At 26.1% G+C, this 23,894-nt stretch overlaps 3 protein-coding genes across 18 annotated transcripts in view; 2 read left to right on the forward strand and 1 right to left on the reverse strand.

Moving 5' to 3' along the window:
* Positions 1 to 3,301: 3,301 nt before the first annotated feature.
* On the reverse strand, positions 3,302 to 11,487 carry LOC122511473 (stress response protein NST1-like). The gene is made up of 7 exons (XM_043626708.1): positions 11,321 to 11,487; positions 10,390 to 10,564; positions 10,248 to 10,304; positions 10,099 to 10,164; positions 9,771 to 9,958; positions 7,258 to 9,452; positions 3,302 to 4,757 (listed from the first exon to the last, which is right to left on the reverse strand). The coding sequence occupies exons 1-7, from the start codon at positions 11,367 to 11,369 to the stop codon at positions 3,309 to 3,311; spliced, it is 4,179 nt and encodes a 1,392-aa protein (XP_043482643.1). The 5' UTR covers positions 11,370 to 11,487; the 3' UTR covers positions 3,302 to 3,308.
* A 101-nt stretch (positions 11,488 to 11,588) lies between these two features.
* Positions 11,589 to 16,436, forward strand: LOC122511476. The gene is made up of 6 exons (XM_043626726.1): positions 11,589 to 11,852; positions 11,918 to 12,163; positions 12,507 to 13,460; positions 13,651 to 13,784; positions 13,896 to 14,079; positions 16,212 to 16,436. The coding sequence occupies exons 1-6, from the start codon at positions 11,757 to 11,759 to the stop codon at positions 16,335 to 16,337; spliced, it is 1,740 nt and encodes a 579-aa protein (XP_043482661.1). The 5' UTR covers positions 11,589 to 11,756; the 3' UTR covers positions 16,338 to 16,436.
* Positions 16,437 to 16,685: 249 nt separating this feature from the next.
* The window catches only part of LOC122511474 (zinc finger and SCAN domain-containing protein 2-like), a 98,067-nt gene continuing 90,858 nt past the window's right edge, over positions 16,686 to 23,894 (forward strand). For 5 of the 16 annotated variants that reach the window (XM_043626717.1, XM_043626719.1, XM_043626715.1 and 2 more), the window contains exons 1-4: positions 16,690 to 16,953; positions 18,179 to 18,352; positions 18,468 to 18,807; positions 20,798 to 20,978. In XM_043626717.1, the coding sequence (XP_043482652.1) occupies positions 16,822 to 16,953; positions 18,179 to 18,352; positions 18,468 to 18,807; positions 20,798 to 20,978 (827 nt within the window). In that variant the 5' untranslated portion in view covers positions 16,690 to 16,821. Of the gene's footprint in view, positions 16,954 to 18,178; positions 18,353 to 18,467; positions 18,808 to 20,797; positions 20,979 to 23,894 lie in introns of all 16 variants that reach the window. The other 11 variants (XM_043626724.1, XM_043626721.1, XM_043626723.1 and 8 more) reach the window with 5 other exon arrangements.

Here is a 23,894-nt window from a genome sequence, read left to right on the forward strand (position 1 = left end):
AAAAAAGATTTCAATTGTATTAAATTATGTACAGTACTAAATAAAATTATCCATGCAAAAGCAAACGTGAATATTGTTTTCTCCCTATTAATTACAAACAATTAGCATTATTATAGATCCAAATTTTTTTAATTATTGCGAAAAAAACGGAATATTTATTAAAAAATTGTGATTGAGAAATATCAATGGTCCAAATTTGTTTTATTTTTCTGCTTTTTCCAGAGAAAAACAGAATTTTGTATAAAAATTGTAATTATGAAATAGAAAGTCTTCAAATTTTATTTATGAACTAGCAAATGCTACGCGCGCGGAACATAATATTCAATTTATTATTATGCAAATTAAAAAATATTTTATTTTCAAAAATGAATTTTTGAATAATTTCAGATCAAACTTCAAAAAAATTCAATTATATTTATAAATATAGTTAAATTCTTTTTGAAAAATTTAGATTATATATTCAAAACAAATTCCCGAAAGAATTTAATTTTTTTTCTTTATTCGTAATAAAAAATTACAATAGAATTCAATTATTTTTTTAAATTTTAATAAATTCTTCGAAAAAAATCAATTAAATTTATAAACAGTAAAATTCATTGCAAAAATTCAATTCTATTTTAAATCATTGCAAAATTTCACGAAAGAATACAATTTTTTCCATAATTTATAAAATTTTTCAAAAGAATTCAATTACTTCCTAAAATTTTAATAAAATTTAATAATTAGCTGTTCAATTTCAATTATTAACAAGCACGATTACTTTAAAAAATTGAAAGAAATTGTTCATAAAATTCAATTATTTTCAAAAATTTTAATTAAAATTATTTATGAAACTCCATTAATTAAAAAAAATCCAAAGAAATACTTCAAAACGAATTTAATTCGAGTTTTCAAAAATTTTAACAAAATTCTTCGCGAGAATTCAATTATTTTTCTAAATAATAAAATATTTCGTAAAAATTTAATTATTTCTTATACAATTTTAAATAAATTCCCCGAAAATGCAATTTTTCTTAAAAAATTTATTAAAACTCTTCAAAAGAATTCAATTTTAAGAAATATTCAATTATTCACAAAATTATTTATTTTTACATATTTAAATAATTGAATTCTCATAAAAATATATAATTTTTTACTGTAATGCTAACAGAAATAAAGACCTAAATATATCAATTTTATCAATTACATTATTTTTCAAGTATTAAATAATTGGAAAATTAATACTGTGTGTACCGATGTGAATTTCAAATATAATCACGTGACTAAACGATGCGCAGAGTTTTTAAAATCTCAAATTGTAATTATTTCTCCTATATTTTTGATAAATTAAATGAAAAGAATTCATATTTTTCTAAATTTCAAGAAAACTATATTTGTCAAACGAAAATATTAATTTATCAGTCAACAATAACAACAAATTATAGGTTATGTTGCAATGCAACTATACTACTCCGTGAATACAACAATCGTAATTAAAAATAAAAAACCAAAAGAACAGGAACTCAAATCCTTATCATTTAGTTAATAGACACTGTCGAATGTAATTTATCAAAATAAACTTACCGGGATCCCAAAACAAAAGAAAAATGTTTGAATCAACAAAAGAATCACAGCAAATCACAGGATTCACAGGGCAACTGCCTGCGCGCAAAACTACGTGAAGTTGTGTGAGTGTGTAAGACAGTGTAGCCAACTTTCGCTACAGCCAATACCAACCATGCAACCCAAAATGAAATTTACGTTAAATTTCAAAATATAAATTGCAAGTTCTTACACGTTTTGAAAACCCTTTTGTCCTACTCATAAAAAACCCCACGTTTCTTAATATTTATAACGAACGACATAATCCATAATTTAAAGAAATGGATAATTTGCCACCAGCCATTAATAAACAATATACTTTATAAAATTTTGCAATGCGACACGAAAAAAAATTTGACAAAATTTCACCCTCAATTGCACAAAGCATACAACAATGTTGCGAAAATAGGTTATGTTAGAATGCAAAAATCTCGATCGCAAATATCAAACAAAATACAAGAAATACAGAAATAAAAGATCCTAGTAGTTAAATAAACTATATTGTCGAATATTAATATTCAAAATAAACATACCGGCATGGCATCATGAAGCATGCGTTCCATGCAACCCGATGATCTCGACACAAAAGAAGCTCCGAATCCATCAGAATCGTTGTCATCCACAATGACATCTGCACAAATAGATTATATTCACATCAGAATTACCGATTGCACTTGAATTTGTTCAATATATATTAATGAAATTACATTTTTAATATGAAAAACTACGACAAACTGAAGCAAACTAAAGAGAACAAAATGTCACGTGAGCTACGAGAGCTGCGCAAGGCAAGTGACGCTAGCTGCAAGGCGTGCGCGCGCATCGGCGCATGTCAGTTTAGCCAACGTTAGAAAACTAAAAATGAACATGGCGCCAAATTTCAAATAAATCATTATTGTAATTTTTCTTACTATTCAAAGTTTATTAATTAAATTATAGTTAATTAATTGAAAAATTAATTAATAATAAAAAGAATAATTAATATTAATAAGAAAAAAAATTATTATTATTATTATTATTATTATTATTAGTATAAAACTTGAAATATTCTAATTTAAATAAAATTAACTCCAAAATAATAAAAAATTTTTAGCCTTATTTTCAATATCTTAATAAATTTAATATTAAATTATTTGTAAATCTGTCTACTTACAGAAATAAATATTTATTTAAACAAATATTTATTTTTAATAATTAAAAAAATATTTCCAAAACGAAAAATTTTTTTATTTCCTAATTTTTTAAATCTGTTTGTCAATTATTTTCGAAAAATAATTAAATTTTTGCATTTATCTCGCGTAAAAAAAGGTAATTTAATTATTTGTTAATCGAAAACAATATAATTACATATGACATAATTTTTATTATTTATTACAAAAATTTTCAACATTTTATTACATATTTTAATAAACTTTTCGTCCGTCATTATAATTTTCTCGCTGAAAAAATATTTTCAGTCACAGCGAGTTATATTTATTTATTTTAATGTACCAACACAAAAATACTAAATTTGTTGTAATAATTATGAAACAAGATTATTTTTATAAAATAATGGAACAGAACACTAACATTCCTCGATATAATAAACTATTAACGAAAATCACAATGTTTTCTCTGAATATAAACAATAAAACATGAAAATAAAAAAATAATTATTGACATTGACTTTTTTATCGAAAAAAATATTCACATTTTTATCGAATCGAATTGAAATGATTGATTTTTTTTTAGTTGGAATGATATTCTTTATTAGCAGCTCTTCGTTTTTTCTGTTGATTGAGATAAACTGAGATTGGTTGACGAGCATTACGCGCCAACATTCTCTGCTTAAACCATTTCATTGCCAATGAACTTTGTGTTTTTTGTTTCTTCTCCTTTTGTAAATTGACAATTTCAAATTCAGTTGTACTGCCAAATGAACTCACGGAATTGAGAGTAGGTCTTCGTGTTGAAGGTCCAGGACGTGGTTGTTGTGTTCCACGTGATGGTGAATCGATATTTTCTTTTTTCAACATTTTCTGCCGTTTATTTGGTCTTGGAACATCCTCGAGATCTTGGAGTACGTCATCTGGTAGACGTTTCATTTCGTCGGATTTTGTTTTTCTTATATTATCCTCGTTAGATTTCTTCTTTTTCTTACGATCTTCCTTTCCCTTGATGCCTTCTTTGATACTTTGGGCTTTTTTCTTCATTTCATCGGCGGCACGTAGGAGACCTTCGGCAAAACTGAGAGTTTCTGGTTCTTCATCGTCGGCGTCGGATAATTCATAATGAGTCGAAGAAGCAACTGGTACTTTAGAGGCTGTCGATTTAAGTTCACGTTTATTTTTCTTCTTTCGTTTTGGTTCAACTAACGATTTTTCAAGGTTTGGAGATTCTTTGTGCTTTTTGGTCTTTTCCTCTTCGTCGCTTAGAGACCTGTCCGATCTGCTTTTTGATAAAACGGGACTTGATAAGAGGAGATTCTTTTTATTGGTAGTTTCCGCTTCATCGGAAGAAGTTTCTTCATCTATTTCTTCTTCTTCGTTTTCTTTCTTCGATTTTGACTTGGAAACTTTTTCCTCTTTATTTTCCAGTGAAATATTTCTTTTCTCTTTTTCGACTTCTTTTTCATCATCTTTTCCTTTTTTCGTCAGTTTCGATTTATACAATTGAAGAGATGATTTTAAATCGTCTGCGAAAACGGATTCTTCGCTTTCGTCGTCATCATCTGCTTCTTTGTTGTTAACTTCTTCACTTTCTTCATTATCATCTTCTTCATCATCACTTTCTTCATTATCTCCTTCTTTGTTATCAACTTCTTTATTATCGACTTCTTCAGGACGAGCTTCTTTCTCATCATCATCTTCCTCTTCGTCATCATCATCACTTTCTTTTTCCTCATCTTCTTCATCGACGATTTCGACCTTCTCAGCTCCCTTCTTACTTTCATTAACATCAACTTCCTCGTAATGCTCCGTTTCGGAATCTTCGCTTTCCTCTTCCTCGTCATCATCGGCAATAAAATCAGCTAAATCCGATCCCTCATCTTCGGAGTCTGAACGCTCCGTTTCTGAGTCTCGACAATTATCTCCAGGAACATCATCATCGGAATATTTTAAATTACTTTTACCACTGAGATTGTATTCTCGAGCTATATCTGAGTCAATACTCCTGGAAGCGTCTTCGCCAGTTTCCTGTAAATGACAAAGTAAATTAGAAAATGTAAATTAGAAAAAATTTATCAGGGTTGCCAGGAAAATTTAATTTTGTTTTTCCCTGACTTTTCTCTGATTTCCAGACAAAGTTTTCACTAAAATTTTAACTGAAATGACTTTTTTAGACAATTTTTATTAGGAAATTAATTGAATTCTCTACGAGAATTCAATTATTTAAATACAAATATAAATAATTAAATGTTTCTCGAAATTGAATTCTCATAAAGAATTTTATCAACAAATTTTTAAATAATTGAATTCTTTCGACGAATTTTCATAAAATTTTTAAGAATAATTACATTTTTCAAGAAATTTAATGAAAATTGTATTAAAAATAATTGAAATTCTGCGATGATTCCTTAAAAGAATTTTATTATTTTTAAAAATAATGGAATTATTGCGAAAAAATTTATAGAAAATTGGCAAATAATTGAATTACTGTGAAATTTTTATTATTCATGAAAATAATTAAATTACGAAAACTATTGAATTTTATTATTCATGAAAATAATTGAATTTCTGTAAGAAATGCGATGAATTTTATTACTTCTGATAATAATTGAATTTCTGCAAATCATTTATAATTATTCTCAAAAATTCCATTTTTTAGTGTTTTTAACTAAAATTTTTTAATTTTCTATAGATCCAATATTTTTTAAAATTAATTTAAAATATATATTAAAAATCGTAACTAATTTCAACAGAATTGGAATTAATAACATTTTTTTAAATTTAAGTTTTTTAAAATCTTCAATTAAATTATTTAAAAAGAAATTATTGCTAAAATTCATTTTTTACTCAATTTTTATTAGAAAATTCTACCTACGAGAATTTAAATATTTTAATACAAAAATTAATTATTTATTTAATAATTGAATGTTTCTTAAAATTGAATTCTTATGAAGAACATTATCAAAAAATTTTTAAATAATTGAATTTTTTTGATGAATTTTAATAAAAATTTTAAGAATAATAACATTTTTCGAGGAAATCGACTAAAATTGTATGCAAAATAATAAAAATTCTACGATAAATTTCATTATTGATGAAAATAATTGAATTCCTATACAGAATATTATTATTTACAAAAATAATTGAATACCTACAAAAAGTTTTATCATTTATGAAAATAATTGAATTATTGAGAAGAAATCTTTTTAAAAATTTGTAAATAATTGAATAACATGAGAAATTTTTATTATTTATGAAAATAAATTAAATTTCTGTAACAAATTTTATTATTTATCTAAATTTTGAAGAGAATTTTATTATATTTCTGAATAAAATTGAATTTCGGCGAAGAATTTTATTACTTCTGATAATAATTGAATTTCTGCAAATCATTTGTAACTTCTCAAAAATACAATTTTTTTAGTGTTTTAAACTAAAATTTTCTATGAATCCATTAGTTTTTATAATTAATTAAATATCTATTAAAAAATATAACTAATTTCAGAAGAATTTTAATTATTAAAATTTTTTAAATTTAAGTTCATTTTTAAATCAATTTTTATTCAAAAATCCTACGAGAATTTTATGAACAAATTTTTAAATAATTCAATTCTTTTGACGAATTTTAATAAAATTTTTAAGAATAATTACATTTTTCGAAAAATTTAATGAAAATAATTGTATTCAATTCTTATCTAAAATTCATTTTTAAATCAATTTTTATTTGATAATTCTACGATAATTTAATTATTTAAATAGAGAAATAAATGATTTATTAAATAATTAAAATAATGTTTCTTAAAATTGAATTCTTATGAAGAATTTTATCAACAAATTTATTAATAATTGAATTCATTCGACAAATTTTAATAAAATTTTTAAAGGAATTGAATTAAAATTATATTGAAAATAATTGAAATTCTACGATGAGTTTTAATATTGATAAAAATAATTGAATTCCTATGAAGAATATTATTATTTTTATGAAAATAATTGAATCCCTTTAAAAAATTGTTATTAATTATGAAAGAAATTAAATTATTAAGAAGAAATTTGAAAAAAAAATTGTAAATATTTGAATTCTATAAGAAATTTTATTATTTATAAAAAATTCTGTAAAAAAATTTTATTGTTTATGATAATAATTGAATTATTGCGAACAAATTTATAAAATATTTGTAAATAATTGAATTTCTGTGAAATTTTTGTTATTTATGAAAATAATTAAATGTTTGCGTAGAATTTTATTAAATTCTTTTTTTTTTAATAATTGAATTCTTTTGAAAAAATTTATTATAGTAGATGTTAAAAATTATTTATTAAAAAATTAAACTAATTTCAGTAGAATCTGAATTATTAAAATTTTTCAAAATGTTAAGTTCTTTAAAATTTATAAATAAATTCATTAAAATTATTAAATTAAATTATTGTCAGAAATAGAAAAAAATTTAAGGTAAAATTCGTTGCATTTTTTTTTAAACGAATTTTGAAATTTGATAATTTTTCTAGTACTTCGTTATTCACTCACCTCACTTTCGCTTGTTTGACTGAACATAAAAGTGGGAATCCTCGAGACAGAATCCCCAGTTTCATCCAATTTTCCCCTCGAACTTGATTTTCTACTGCTTTCCACATTTGAAGATCTCTTTTTCGGTGTTGGAGTTTTATTTTGACTTTTTCGAATATTTTTAACAGTTTCCATTGTCTCTTGATCAGAAGATTCCTCCCCGTCCGATAATAATGAATTCCCATCCTTAGCACTTTCCAAATTTGACAATCTTTTCTTCGCCGATGAAGTTTTCTTGTCGCCTTGACTTTTTCGAGTACTTTTAACAGTCTCCATTGTCTCATCACCAGAAGATTCCTCTTCGTCCGGTAATAATGATTTCCCATCCTTAGCACTTTCCAAATTTGACAATCTTTTCTTCGCCGATGAAGTTTTCTTGTCGCCTTGACTTTTTCGAGTACTTTTAACAGTCTCCATTGTCTCATCACCAGAAGATTCCTCTTCGTCCGGTAATAATGATTTCTCATCCTTAGCACTTTCCAAATTTGACAATCTTTTCTTCGCCGTTGGAGTTTTCTTGTCGCCTTGACTTTTTCGAGTACTTTTAACAGTCTCCATTGTCTCATCACCAGAAGATTCCTCTTCGTCCGGTAATAATGATTTCTCATCCTTAGCACTTTCCACATTTGACAATCTTTTCTTCGGTGTTGGAGTTTTACTGTCGCCTTGACTTTTTCGGGTATTTTTAACAAATTCCACAGTTTCTTCACCGGAAGAAATTTCTTCCGACAATAATGAATTCTCACCACTCTCCACTTTGCTTTTATTTAAATTATTCTTTTTTCCCTCAGATATTTCACGTTTACCATCAAAGGAATTTAAAGTTTCCAAACTCATTCTATCTAGAGATTTAAAACCTCTTGTTTTTTTCGACACAATCTCAGAGCCACTTAACGATTTCGATTTACTTCTTTTGAGAATGTTATCCAAAAATTTGGAATCGGGTTCCTTTTCTTTCTCCTCTTCCTCGGAATCGGGAATTATTTCTTCCTCCAATATTGTGTTGGATTTATTTTTGTTCGAGTGAGAAGGAGAATTAACTCTCTCCTCTGGAGAATCGTATTCGTACATTGTGAGTTCAAAATCATTATTGGAAGTATCGTAATCATCACTGCTTCTTCTCTTTCGTTTTCTATTAATTTTCTCATGGCTTTTCAATAAATTTCTCTCAGTTGACTTGGAAATTTCCTCTTTGTTTGACTTGAGAAATTCCTCTTTATCTGGTGTGACCAAAAGATGAAAGGACGGCGATTTTGAAAGTGAATTCTTCACTGAATTATTGAGAATTGATTTTCTCTTCTCAATGGAAAGTCTCTTCTCCGAAGATTCTCTCTTTGAAGAAATATTTTCATCCTTTTCGTCTGATTTTGATTCTAAATTTTCAGTAGATTTAAGTGATTTTCTCTTCTCGGTGGACAGTCTCTTCTCCGAAGATTCTCTCTTTGAAGAAATATTTTCATCCTTTTCGTCTGATTTTGATTCTAAATTTTCAGTAGATTTAAGTGATTTTCTCTTCTCGGTGGATAATCTCTTCTCCGAAGATTCTCTCTTTGAAGAAATATTTTCATCCTTTTCGTCTGATTTTGATTCTAAATTTTCGGTAGATCTCAATGATTTCTTATTTTTTTCTTCCTGACGTCTATTCTTTATTTCATCGATGACAATTTTGTTTGGTATTTTATTTCCCAAACTGTATCGAGATTTTGTGATCAAATGTTTTTCACTGCCACTTTCAATCATACTGTTTCTCGGTTTAAAATTACGATCCATTCTCTCGGGAACTTCGATTTTTTCCGAATTATCGACATTTTGATTTTTAGTCGCCGCATCATTCATGGCATTTAAAATAGACGTGTCAACCTCCATCGGTTCACAAAAATATTCCTCCTCAACAGTTTTGTCCTTATCTTCATTTTTCGATAAATCCAAATCAATTAAAGACGTTTCCTTCTTTATTGACGAATCTTTCTTCAATTCCTGTTGACTGTCATTAGAACTGAAGTTCAATTTATGCGACATGAGACGTTTCATTAAATTCTTCTCCATAGCATGGACTTTCTCCTTCTTTTTCACAACTGATTTGATGCTGTTAATTTCGTCGACAATAATTATTGAATCGTCGGTCTCTTCCACAATTGATTTCTCCAAGGTTTCATCTGTTTAGAAAAGAAATGTTATATTATTAATGAATAAAATAATTCGTAGGATCAGGGCTAGAACCAGTGAAAGTATTAAAAAATAGTTAAATACGGACTTTACGGACCAAAAATGAAAAATTTTGGAATAATTTTATTACTTTTGAAAACAATTGAATTTCTCCAATAATTTGTAATTTCTCTAAAATTCTCCAAATTATATCGTACAATTTACCAACTTTTCGTCTTTTATAAATCAAATTACAGTCTTTACGGACCTTTTTTCAAAAAAACTGTTCGAGCCCTGTATTATTAATTGATGAGAAAGAATTAATTTACCGTAGTCAGTTTTATCCTCTTCTAACAATGAAGCTTCGACGGGAACTGACATTACCCGCTTTCGACTCTTCGAAGATGCTTTTTTCTTACTGACAGAATCATCCTCGTCAGCAACAGATTTTCCTCTTGTTTTGCGTGTCACAGGCGGTGGAGGACTTTGGTCTTCCGATTCCGACAATTTATTGCGTCTATTAAAGAAAATTAAACATTTCAATTTGAATTTTCTTTCTTTTTCAATTCTCTTTTATAAAAAAAATTAAAAAAGAAAAATTGAAAATGTAATCTGTCGTTTTTCTAAAGGACTTAAAATACTTTTCTAGACACAAACCTTGAATATCTTGTTGAACGAGTTGTACTATCTCCAATATTTGTAATTTCAGGGGAAGCACGTTTTCTGTAAATCAAAAAAAGGAAATCAATAATTTACGGTCAATTTTTTTAAATAAAAATCTAAATTTTTGCCTCAAGTATACAAACCTTAATTTCCTGGTTGCTTGAGGCGAATTCTCAATATCATTGGATGGTGATCGATGTCTGTAAAGTATTTGAATATTAAACCTCGGTACTTTTTTAATATTTCAAACAAAATTCGAACAGAGAACAAAAACAAAAAACAAACCTTAAAACTCGACCAGGTGTAGGATATTTATCCGGATTTGGATTCTTCTTACGAAATTCACGTTTAGATGTAATTGATTTTTCTGATTCCGGTGAAGAATCCACTACATGTTTTATACGTGTACTTCGTCTCACTGGAGAATCAGAAATCAAGACCGTCTGTCGGGTTTTACGAACTGCAGAAAAAGTAAAAACTTGTATTAAATGTTCTCATAAAGAATTTTATCAATAAATAAATTTATAAATAATTGAATTATTTTGACAAATTTTATAGTACAATTTTTAAGAATATTTACATTTTTCGAGGAATTTAATTAAAATTGAATTAAAAATAAATAAAATTCTAAGACGAGATTTATTATTTGTGAAAATAATTGAATTTCTAAAAAGAATTTTATTATTTACGAAAATAATTGAATCTCTGTAAAAAATTGTATATTTTATGAAAATAATGGAATTATTACTAAGAGATTTATTAAAATTTTTGAAAATAATTTAATTTCAGAGAAGAATTTTATTATTTATAAAAATAATAAAAATTGAAATTTTTTAAGAGAATTTTTTTATACTTTTGAACATAATTGAATTTCAGGAAAAGTCCTGAACTTTCTCGACTTTCTCAAAGGTATTCGAGCAAATAAAAGTATTCTATTTCAATCAATTCTTATTTTCCTATAAACTATAACAATTAAAAACAAACTGTTCTTTTTCAAGAAAAATACAACAAACTAGAAAATAAACTATTCAAAAAAAGGTCTAAATTAAAATTCTACTAAAGTTTGAATGAAAATAATTATATTAAATACTCTGGAAAGTTCAGGAATTCTATATATTGCAAGTATTTAGTCTTAAAATGTTATATTTAACCGTTACGACTTACGAAATTCTAACAATGAATTTTACACAATCAAATAATAATTTATCAAACTTACCCGGCTTGATTTCCTCTTCTTTCTCAGATGTTTTTCTAGTTCGCGGCATTATTCTAATTACTTTGTTTAATATTAAACAATTTACAAAAGGTAAGATTTATGATAACAAAACGTATAAAATTAAAACACGTGTTGCTTTATCTGCATGCAAATAAAAAATTCTAACCTAACTTTTGTTGAAAATGCCGAAAAAGAAGATCGGAACGATCCGAACATTGACGAAAATAACCGAAGTTTTGAATCTGATTAAGGTTCCCGCCAAAAGTTGGCGCTGCAATCGTGACAGCTGATTGTTGTTTTGTTTGTGAATTCTATTGTTTCTTTACTCAAATTTATTTTTATAAATTTATACTAAAAAAAAGTTAGTATTTAAGAATATAAACTCTAAAAAAGATATTTATAATGTTTTGAGTGTGTGTTTATTGACTTGTAGACAATGAGTCAAGAGAACGTTTGTTTACTGTGCATTACAGAAAATGCAAAATACGATAAGGAATTTTTGGCACAAAGAGCTTTTTTCTCAGCTCCAAAGGTATTTAAATTTTCTTCAAAAGAAAATAAATAGAAAGTGCATTTTCTTTGAAATTAATATTTCAGTTACAGGAATTACGATTAAAATGGAATGAGGCAATTATTAAAATTCATCCAGTTTTGGAAGATTTTGTAAATAATGTCAATACATACAAAATTTGTGATTTACATTTCAAAGAGTCGGATATTAAGAAGTGCATTAGTGAGAAATCTTCACAGCAAAATATATGTACACTTCCACTGTGGAATTGGGTTTTAAAAATCAAAGCTCTTCCCCTAAGTGCCAAGGAATTGGAAAATGAAAAAAATCAGGTATTTATTTTCCACTATCAGGGAAATGACAAGAAGACAAATTTTTTGTCAGGAGAATTAAGAATAAATAAAGTAAAGTTTAGTTAAAAATTATAGAAAATAATTAAAGTTTGGAACAGGGTTTATAGTTGTAATTTTTAGAAATTAATAAAAATCATCAATTTTACACATTTTCTGTAAACTTTCATATTTCCCTATAAAATGAATTTTGTCAGGGAAAATAATTTTAATGTCAGGAAAATTTCAGGGAAATTGATAAACTGAAAATTGTGACCATCCTGCACTAGTTTTTACTTATAATCATATTTTCCGATTTTCTAATAATTTTTTCTTTACTTTACAGATTTTCAACACAACAGAAAAATCGAGAGAAAATTTGAACCGATTAGAAACGAATGTTGTTGATCAGGATCACTCGTATATAAGCAAATCATTATTGCAACCGGAAAATAATAATGAATACGCGAAAATGACTAATTCATTTAAAGAAAATAAAAAAGCGAAGGAAAAATCAATTCAGCCAATTAAGCACGATCATAAAAATGTCAAATTCGCACCTTATTCGATTAATTCCGATAAAAGAGGGGAGAGTAATCAATTATCTCAAATTCTACAATTGGAACCGGAAAAAAATCGTGTTTTACTCGTCGCTACGGAACCGAATACAATTTCTGTTTACTCACCTGTTACTCCCGTTTCTTCGACAAATATTTCTTCCACTTCTAATTCTTCTTCTTCTCCATCATCATCATCATCATCATCACTTATTTCATCACAAAATTGCGTTTCATCTCCAAAAATTTATCCCATAATTACAAACGTAACGTCACTTGCTCAAAAAACTCCGAAATTCGTTTCACTTCGTAAAATCACTTCACCAGCACTAAATTATCAATCAAAGATGATTCCAATTTTACCCAAATCGAAATTAAATATTCCCTTGACGGTAAAATCAAAATCTGTCCAGTCAATTCCGTCAATTGGAAAAAAGTTAATTACACTTGCAAATTCGCAACTTCCAAGAGAGCCGATAATTTCAATTGAGGAAAATTCGATGAATAATACGATACAATTGAAGCAAAAAATTATTGAACCGATTCAAAATGTGAAAACAACTTTGACAATGAGTGACGGAGTTTATACTTTTTTGAAATTAATGGACGATTTGAAACAAAAACCTCTTCCAAGAGGATGGGCATATCAATTAATGGATGAGAATAAACTTTTATTCACGCAATATTGTATTAAGAGGAAATTTCCCATTTTTCTCCTGGTTGACAAGGATTTAACAACAACGGTCAGTTGTCAACATTATTTTATCAATTTTTATACAAGATTTAATAATTTTCATTTTTAGTTTTTAAGTATTTTATTCTTTAAGTTTTCCAAAAAAGGATTTAAAAATTTATAGACTCATAGAATCTATAGAATTAATTCTAAACTGAAATTAAAAAATTTAATATTATAAACATCGATTTTTTTTGCAGATTTCCGTGGGCTATGAAGCTGTTAAATTTATTCAACACAAGATCACATTAAATTTATTTGCAGATGTTTGCAAAGGTCTTCGTAAAATGGAAAGTTTCAAATGGTGCTTGGGAATTGGATTTGATCAAAATAAGTGAGTTTCTATTTCGATTTTTACAATTTTAATGTCAATGAATAAAATAATTTAATTGCAATTATTTAATTGTTTGATGGTAAATTATAATTTCGATTTTTATATTTACAGTCACTCCGATATGTGTTTAATTTTATGCAGAACTTTCAATTCAAGATGTCATGTGTGTTTAAAAATAAGGCGCAATGCGCAAAGACGGGAAAGTAATGAAATCACCAAACAACGAAAACAATCTAAAGATTTACGACCATTATTAAATAAATTAAGGGGAATAAACAAACGACTTGATACCAAGGTTTGTTTCAATGGTTTCAATTATTTATCTCAATTTCGAAAAAGGAGACAAATTTTCTGAAATCATTTCCGGAAAAAATTTTCACTTTTTCCCTGAACCTAAAGAATATTCTGATTTACTCTATAAATGATTAGATTATTTTTAATAATTTTTGAAAAAGTTCTTCCTTGAGAATTTTTTAAGCTATTTGTCTACAATTCAATTTTACGCAAATTTCCATTATTCTGAAATTCTTCAATTAAATACATATTAGAAAATAAAAATATGAAATAATTTCAAAAACAAATTCAATTAAACTTTTTCTAAAAAATTAATTCTACAGAATTGTTAGTTAAAAGTATGAAAAATTCAAATTTTTAAAGATTTTAATTTGAAACCTTTTCAAAATTCAATTATTCCAAAAAATTCACGATATAATGCTTTTAATTTTCAATTATTATCTAAAATTTTAACTGAAATTAATTTTTTAATTAATTTTTAACAGAAAATTCTACGAGAATTCAATTATTTAAATACAAAAATAAATAATTGAATGTTTCTGAAAATTAAATTCTTATAAAGAATTTTATCAACAAGTTTTTAAATAATTGAATTTTTTCGACGAATTTTAATAAAATATTTAAGAATAATTACATTTTTCGGGGTGTTTGATTAAAATTGGATTAAAAATAATTTAAATTCTGGGATGAGTTTTATTTATAAAAATAATTGAATTTTTGTAAAAAAAATTGTATTAGTTATGAAAATAATTGAATTATTGCGAAGAAATTTATAAAAAATTTGTAAATAATTGAATTCATGTGATATTTTTATTATTTATGAAAAAATTGAATTCCTAAAATAAAGAAGTTTATTATTTATGATAATAATTGAATTTCTGCAAAAAATTTTATTAAAATTCTTTAAAATAATTAAATTTCTTTTTTGCTAAGAATTTAATTAATATTTTTGAAAATAATTGAATTTTTTTGAGAAATTTAATTAAATAATAAATTAATTTAATTAAAATTGTACTGAAAATATTTCAATTCTCATAAAGAATTTAATCAAAATTTTCTCAAAATGTAATTGAATTTCTGCATAAAGAATTTTATTATTTAGGAAAAATTCAAATTTTATCAAAGTATTTGAAATTAAATTTTTTTTCTTATAAAAAATTCTATTGAAATTTTTCAAAATAATAAAATTTTCGCGAAGAATTTTATTCAAATTCTTTAAGACAATTAAATTCCTGCAAAATATTTTATAAATTATAAAAAATAATTGCGATCTTGCTAAGAATTTAATTAAAATTTTTAACATTAATTGAATTTTTGAAAAGATTTTTAACAAATTTTTAAAATATAATAATTGAATTTTTGTTAAAACTTTTATTAAATTATTAAAATAGTAGATATTAAAAATCATTAAATTAAGGAAATTTTTTTAAAATAATTGAAATTTTGCCAAGAATTTTATTAAAATTTTTGAAAATAAATGAATTTCAGAGAAGAATTTTAATATTTTTAAAGATAATTGAAATTTCGCCAAGAATTTTTTCAAATTTTTGAAAATAATTGAATTTTTGCGAAGAATTTTATTATTTATGAAAATGTAATTGAATTATTGCAAATAAATTTATTAATTTTTTTAAATAATTGAATTCTTTTGACGAATTTTAATAAAATTTTTAAAAATAATTGAATTGCGTAGAATTTTATTATTTTTAAAGATAATTGAAATTTTGACTAGAATTTTTTTTTATATTTTCGAACATAATTGAATTTCTTCGAAGAAGAATTTTATTACTTTTGAAAATAATTGATTATGAAAAAGATTTCTAAATAATACAATTCCTGTGAAATTTTTATTATTTTTGAAAATAGTTAAATTTCTTCGAAGAATTTATTTAGTGTTCTTAACTAAAATTCTTCTATAAATCTATTATTTTCAATAATTAATTAAATATATAAGACAAATAAAAAAAGACACAAAAATTCAGAATTTTCTTTTCCATTCTAAAAATTTTTCCAGTACTTTAAATAAAAATTCTTGACTTTTCCCACAATTCCCTGACCTCAGGTAACGTTGTCAAATGACTCTTTATATAAATTTAATTGCCTGAATAATAAAATGAAATTGATTTTTTTCAGGTGTGTAAATTAAAACTGATGGTCAATCATCTGAAGAAAAAACAGTGCGTTGAATGTCTACATAACAAATTTCTCGAAAAAAATTCAATTCCAGTGGAATCTGAAAGTTTATCAACGACAACGTAATTTTTCCTCTTTATTCTTTTCTTTTTCATCATCGATAATTTATTTTAATTGTATAGTTTATTATGTTCATGAAAATTCTAAATAAATTTTTCCATAAAAAAAAGTACAGCCTTAAATTATTCTTAACCTCTTTTTATCCAAATTTAAAAAACTTCTTATCTCCCAAGTAAAGGGGTTTTAAAACAATTAAAAAAAAGATTTTTTTCATTCAATTCATATATTCAAATTCAGTTACCTAACCGGATATTCACCTCCCCCCTAAAAAACGAATCGATAGAGCACTTGAACACGAAGCATGACGGAAATCCACGATTGAGCTGGTCGAAATAAGCCGAATCTTACCGGAAGTAACCGAAACGTCATCAAAACGAACAAGACCTGAATAACGACGCTCGGCGGCGGTTCCTCTCCGGCTTGGATCGAAATTGTGTTCGCGTCTACGGGCGCGGCTTGCGTTCGAACTGGCGTTTTTACAAATAAAAAAATGTCGTCCCTCGACTATTTGGACTTGTGTCGTTTGTGTCTAGTGAAAGACCGTGTCGGAATATCAATTTTCGAAGATGATGGTGATGTGAGACAAGTGTTCCTGAAAATTGCCTCTTGTCTACCGGTCAAGGTAAGCCAACTACGCCACCGTTTATAAGGCCTTCCGCCATTTTGCTGTGAAATAAAGTTTAAGGAATTTTATCTCATGTACACTCACCTTAATTGTTTCTTTTCACAACGTCTCTATTATTCATTCTAATAGCTATTGATCCCTCTATTGTGAAATCCTTTTATTTGCAAATTGAAGGCGGATTTTCACGTTTTAAGCGTCGTTCTTATTCCCCTCCCAATTTCTTTTGTTTCACCGACGCCATGAATCGTTTTTAGCCAAACATGCCGTAAAATTCAATTTTCCCTTTTCTTTTTTAGTTTTTTTTTAATTCGAGTTTGTTTTTTCTTTAGTAAATATTATTATTGAAAATAGGTAAATAATTTGACCTTTTTTCTTTTATTTCAATTTTTTTCTATTTTTTTGTACTAAAATTCGGGTTGAAAATTTCTTCTGAAAATTGAGCGGAATTGTAAACATTTGTCTTTGTGATTTTATTTTATTTTTATTTACCGCCGAAAATGCGGTAGAATTTTCTCGTGTGCGGCTTTCAATGGCGTCTATACGAAGAGATCGATTCTGTCTCTTTCTCTCTCCCTATCACTTCAATGAACTGTCCACCATTTCGCGAAAGCCCTTTGTCTACTTGGCTTGAGAAAAAAAGGCCGTTGATATTTTCTTTTTTTTATTCGGGGAAATATATTTTTTTTCGCCTTTTTTTTGAAAAATTGATCAAATTTGCCAACAACCACCTGTATATTGTACTCAACAGATGTCTGTCTGTTTTAACATTCGTCGTGTTTTATTGATGCCTGTCGCAACTCGCGTTCGAAGGCGAATTATTGATCATTTCACTTTGCAAAGTTTCGATCAGACTTCATTAAATTTTTACAATTCTTTTCTCGTAATAGCGTTTAATAACAAAACTGCTATTCGAGCGGCTTCTTTATTTTATTGAGTCGGGGAAATTTCATTTAATATTCCAACTATAAATTAATCTTTACAAAAAGATTTGTAAATTAATTAGTTAATCTTTACGAAAAGATTTATAAATTATTCTTTACAAAAAGATTTATAAATTAATTATCTTTACAAAAAGATTTATAACTTAATCTTTACAGAAAGATTAATCAATTAATTTGTACAGAAAGATTAATTAATAATTCCGTAAAGAAAGTTTTTTACCGAAAAAATAATGTTTATATATAGAAAATATTTTGCTAACAAAGAAATTGTTTTGTTTCAGGTATCAAGAGAAGACAAATTACCTAAGAAAATATGTGACGACTGTATGTATAAACTAGAATTATTTTATCAATTTTGGAATACGACTGCAAACGCCGAAAAGCAGCTTTTACAATGGCTCGACGACGTCGATATGCAGGACAAACAGGGTTACGTAACGGAAGTCCTCAATTCGGTAAAAAAATTTTTTTTCAAAAAATACTTATTTTTTGAATGGTTTTTAATTTTGAATTTTCGGATCGTTTGGATTTTTTTCTCGTTTTTTTTAACAATGTATTTGAATTTTTCAGAGTATAATGAAGCAGGAGCAACAGGCTAGTGAAAATAGATTAGATGAGAGTGTGATGCAAGTTTCGCATCAAAATAACATGGGCATGGGAATGATGGACAATATGGGCCTCGGTATGCCCATCATTATTTCCACCACAAATCAACCAATGACCTCAGTACCAATGGACACCAGTGGCAGTTCTGTTCAAACGATACAGGCAGTACCTGGTACCAGTACACAATCCACACACGACCAAATCTCACAAAATCAATCAGCGAACGTTGGTCATCACGAAGTCGATGAGGACTCTGATGAAGACGAGGAGAACGAGTCCGATGACGAATGTGATGCGGACGATGGTAAAAAAAAGAGCTTTTTTCATAAAGTGAAAATAATTTCTAAATATTTTAATTTCATTTACAGGGATCACAGTTGGTCTCCTTTTTTACCTAATAAGGTTTTTCCTCTTTTTCCCCCTTTTTTTCCTTCTTTAACCCTTTAACGCCCAGTGGTACATACGCTGTACCACAAATGCATTAAAGTCATCATAACTTTGAAACTAATACATATTACTAAAAATTTTAAATTCTTAGCTCTAGTAAAACTCTTCCAGCAAATAATTAAAAAAAAACAAAAGTAAAAAAATAATAATAAATAAATAAAATAATAATAAATAAAAAAAGTGTCAAGATACATTTTCTCCTATGACGGACGAAAAAATTTAAAAAAATTAATCAGATTCGTTAAAAACTTGTTACTCGGGGGTTTTTGGGGTCGCTGATTACGAATATGAAGTCAAAATTGCAAAATTCAAAATGGCGGATCCAATATGGCGGACGAGAATTAAAAATTAAATAGGATTTACTTGAATATCGTTACCATTATTTTTTAATTTTTTTTGTCCTCCATATTGGATCCGCCATTTTGAATTTTGCAATTTTAACTTCATATTCGTAATCAGCGACCTCAAGAACCCCCGAGTGACAAGTTTCATATAAATCCCATTATTTTTTATTTTTTCGTCCGCCATATTGGATCCGCCATTTTGAATTTTGCAATTTTGACTTCATATTCGCAATCAGCGACCCCAAAAACCATTATATACCAAGTGTGGTTGAAATCGAATCGGTGAAAATAATTCGGGCTTTAAAGGGTTAAAATAAATTTTATGCTCTATAATACAATAATTTTTACTTAATTTTAAAATTCCCCTTTTTGGAAAAAAACTGAATCCCCTTTTTTAAAAAATAAAATTCCCTTTTTTATTGAATGTTACATGAAAAAATCACTGTGATCCCTGTAATTTAAGTCTTTCATAAAATTATTTTTATAGTAATTTTTGAGAGGAATTCAATGGTCAGAGAATATTTTCACCCTTTTTGAATTTTTATTTTTCTTAAAAATTATTAAATTTTGATATTCATTCGTAATTTTGTAGAAAATATATTTTTGTATCCGCAAAGAAATTGCCGAAAGAAAAAAATGCTACAAAAGTAGTAAAAATCCATTTTTTCATTCGGACATTTTTTTGTAGTTTTAAAAACATATTTTCTACATTACAAATTCTAAATTACAAATGGTTTGTAAAATCTATCAATTTTTTAAGAAAAATAAAAATTTCAAAAAGGTCAAAATATTTTCTGATTCTTTTTTTAAAAAAATTACTATAAAAATAATTTTATGGGAGATTTAAATCATTTTCTTGAAATAGTTGAAAATGTCCCTCTTTTTTCAAAAATGAACCTTATTTTTCAAATTTTTACAGAAACTCCCTTTTTTTAAATTTTTTATCATTTTCATTAGAAAGCTGAAATTTTTTCCAATTTTGTAAACTTTAAAAATGGGACAACAATCGATTTTCAAGAAAAGAAAAAAAAACAACATTTTAAATTCTTTTTGTTTATTTTATTCAAAATCTATTGTTGTCCCATTTTTTAACTTTACATAATTTACTGGAAAAAATCTCAGCTTTCGAATAAAAATGATAAAAAAGTAAAACAAGAGGTAGTTTCTGTAAAAATTGAAAAATAACGTTTATTTTTAAAAGAGAAGTTGAATAATTTTTTTTAAAAAAAGAATAAGTTTTGTAATTGAAAAGTACACATAAAGCTTCAAAATTCACTAAATAAAAATTAAAATTGCTTAATTTTTCTAAAAGTCAAAGAGAAAATTTATCAATTTCATTTCTAGAAGTTATTATTGCAATTTAAATAGAACAATTTCCCTTAAAATCGAATTTTTTTTTATTGAAATCAGTTCACTTAGAATCGCTCAAATAAGATTAAAACAAATTTGAAAATTCGCATTACTGGAGACTAATTTCTTCTTTCTCTTTTTTTTTGGCAATAGGACTACCTGTGAAAGAGGAGAATGAGGAAGACCCTAACAATCGAACAGTTGAACCGACGACGTTTGTTAATGTATCCCTGCCGTGTGATGAAGCCGGACCATCGGGACTTCAACAGCAAAAAATCACCGAAATGCCTGAAATGGCGATGCCACAGGTCGCCAGCGCCGACAACAAGACTGGGTAAGTTTTCGTTCTCTATTAAATTCGCAAACATTCCAGAGCTAAAGATGTTTTGTTGTGGTATTCACAAACAATCTCACAAACACCAAAAATCCGTTCTTTTTTAAATGTTAAAAACTATTTTTTCATTTCTCTTTTCAAACTATTTCCAAAGTATTTTTCTTCAAAATATTTCCAAAGCTTTTTTTCAAAATATTTCTAAAGTATTTTTCTCAAAATATTTCCAAAGCCTTTTTTCAAAATATTTCCAAAGTATTTTTTCAAAATATTTCCAAAGCCTTTTTTCAAAATATTTTCAAAACATTGTTTTCAAAATATTCCCAAAATATTTTTTTCAATATCTTCTAGTTTAAATAAAAAGAAATGTAAATAAATAGAAATAGAGCAGATTTTTCACTAAACGAAATTCTTCTTCAAAATTATCTAAACTAATTGAATTTAAATTTTAAACCTACAATCTGTTTATTCAGAGTTGAATTTCGAACCAATTTTTCCATAATTTGAAAATTTGAAAAAAAAATTTTCCTTGAAATTCTTACTTTTGTTTGTAAAGTTTTTCGTGTTTTTTGTTTAACAAATTGAAGGTAAGTGCGCACACACTCCACAACCATCTTTAACTCTTGATATTTAGCAATTTTGATAATTTACTCAATTAAAACAAAAAAGGAAAACTTAACCAAAAGTTGGTAAATTGAAAAGAATTTTTGAATTTAAATGTCTCGTTCAAAAAAAATTGCTAGATATCTGTTATCATTTATGTGTACGCAGCAATATTAGCATGTACACGGCGTACGTTTGAATGAAATCTTTTTAAGAAACTTAAATAAGAAAAAAAAAATATTTTTCGATTGAAAAAAACTCAAAAAAAATTTTTAAAAAGATTTTTCTAAATCATTGAAACGAACGTCAAAATTAGAAAGTTACATGTAAAACAAAAGAAAAAATGGACAGAGGGTATTTAAAAAAAATGTCGTGATTTCTATTTTCTCTAGTAATTTAATAATTTAAATATTTTAAATAATTTAAAAAGTATAAACAAAGTAAAAATTATTCCACAAATATTATTCTATAAAATAAAAAAAAAAAGTTCAAAAACATTTTTTTTAAATTAAAAATTTTTTATCAAAAGAAAGGGATAATCTCTCTGTCCAAAAAGAAGAAAAAAAAACAGAAAGATGTCTACATGTTGTCGATATAATATTCCCACGCTTACGTAAAGGCACTAATGCCGCACTCGACCAACAATTTGGTTGAAATAATCACTGACGATCGATAATTTCCACAAAATAATTTTAAAAAAAAGTAAATATTTTTTTTAAGTTAGATCAGAAAAAACACTCGTCTTTTTGTTTTTTTAAATCTGAATGTCCAATTTTGATATATTATTGCATTTTTATATGCAAAGAAAAGAAAGAAAAAGTGGTGATTCAGAATTATTTCTCGGGCAGAAAAATTTTCTCTAAAACGAAAAATTTAAATCTATAGAAAAAAAAATTAGTTTCTCCTCGAAAAAAAATTTTTTTTCTGGAGAAAATCTCGTTCGGTTTTTTTATTGAAACGAAAAAAGAAAATTGGATTCATTGGATTTTCGAATTCGAAATAAATAAAAAAGTGTCTAAAAATGGACAAACAAAAAATGCTGGAATTTCGCAAGATTATCGCAAGAAGAAATTTTTCCCGGAAAGAAAAAAGAAAAGGAAAGGAAAACGAGGACAACTTCCATTTTTTCGATGAGAAGAGAGAAGAAAAATGGATTTTTGAATTATTTAAAAAGGCGAGTATTTTCTTTTTTTTACTATTAAAAAAAAAAAAATTGTTAAAATATTATTCTTTGTATTCGTTTGAAATTGTATTGTTAAATCCCGTCCCCCTCGATTTTGTAATTTATAGAAAACTGAAGGTACTTTTTCTTTTTCCCCTGAAAGTACCAGTTTTTCAGTTATCTGAATAACCCACAATTTTCCTAATTCTTATTTATTTAATATTTAATATCAAATATTTTTTTTTATTCTATTTGATATTTGGTATCGAATAAATTTGATATGAAATAAATTTTTTTCGACAAAATTTTGCGCCTTTTTTTTACCCAATCGGCTGCAATTTTGTTTCCCCTCTGCCCGAAAATAGTTTTTCTTTTTAAAAAGCTTCTTTTAAAGCTTATTTTTAATAAAAAAAAAAAAAGCGCAATTACTTTTTTGGAGACTCGAATCTTCATATTGTTGTTATTTTTTTCTCAACAATAATCAACGAGACATTGAAATTTTCTCCAGCTACGAAAAAGTAATTTTTGTTTCGTTTTTTCAACGGAAAAATAAATTCGTGTATATCAGTGAATTTAATCAAGAGAACAGGAGGAAAATTTGCAAAAAGTGTTATCAATTTTGTCAGTATTTTTTTTTTTCATTTTCGTATTTATTTTTTTAATTTGATCATAAAAATTGCGAATTGAAGACAAAATTCGTTGATTGAAAAATGACAAAAATGGAGGAAAATTAACATTTTCCTCTATTGTTTAAATAATTTTTATTTAAATAAACACGGTTTTATATATTAATTACTATTTTCAATAGTGTTTGTATTAAAAATGTGTTTTTTAACATTTTAATTTAATTAACTAAATTATACCATAGTTTTTCTGCGGATATCAAATTGAGACAAAAATCGAATCAAAATGTTGCTTCGCAACACTTTTGATTCGTTTTTTTTTCTCAATTTGATATCCTTGGGAAACGGTGACCTTCTTATATTAATTTTGAATAATATTTTATTAACAGTAATGTGTAATTATTAATTATTAATATTATTAAAATAGTAGTAATATTAATTAATACTATTTAATTAATATTATTGATATTAGTATTAATATTAATTATTAATATTTAATTAATACTATTAATATTAGTATTAATCAAATTA

The sequence above is a fragment of the Leptopilina heterotoma genome, unplaced genomic scaffold (assembly GCF_015476425.1).
Source record: "Leptopilina heterotoma isolate Lh14 unplaced genomic scaffold, ASM1547642v1 Lhet_83, whole genome shotgun sequence".
NCBI classification, from domain to species: domain Eukaryota; kingdom Metazoa; phylum Arthropoda; class Insecta; order Hymenoptera; family Figitidae; genus Leptopilina; species Leptopilina heterotoma.

Coding starts and splice junctions, on each gene's coding strand:
- LOC122511473 (XM_043626708.1), bottom strand. CDS start 11,369: ATGCCGCGAACTAGAAAAACATCTGAGAAAGAAGAGGAAATCAAGCCG. Junction 9,959..10,098: donor CGTTCAACAAGATATTCAAG/GTTTGTGTCTAG, acceptor TTTCTTTAATAG/ACGCAATAAATTGTCGGAAT. Junction 4,758..7,257: donor GTCAAACAAGCGAAAGTGAG/GTGAGTGAATAA, acceptor TGTCATTTACAG/GAAACTGGCGAAGACGCTTC.
- LOC122511476 (XM_043626726.1), top strand. CDS start 11,757: ATGAGTCAAGAGAACGTTTGTTTACTGTGCATTACAGAAAATGCAAAA. Junction 12,164..12,506: donor TGGAAAATGAAAAAAATCAG/GTATTTATTTTC, acceptor TTTACTTTACAG/ATTTTCAACACAACAGAAAA. Junction 13,461..13,650: donor ACAAGGATTTAACAACAACG/GTCAGTTGTCAA, acceptor TTTTTTTTGCAG/ATTTCCGTGGGCTATGAAGC.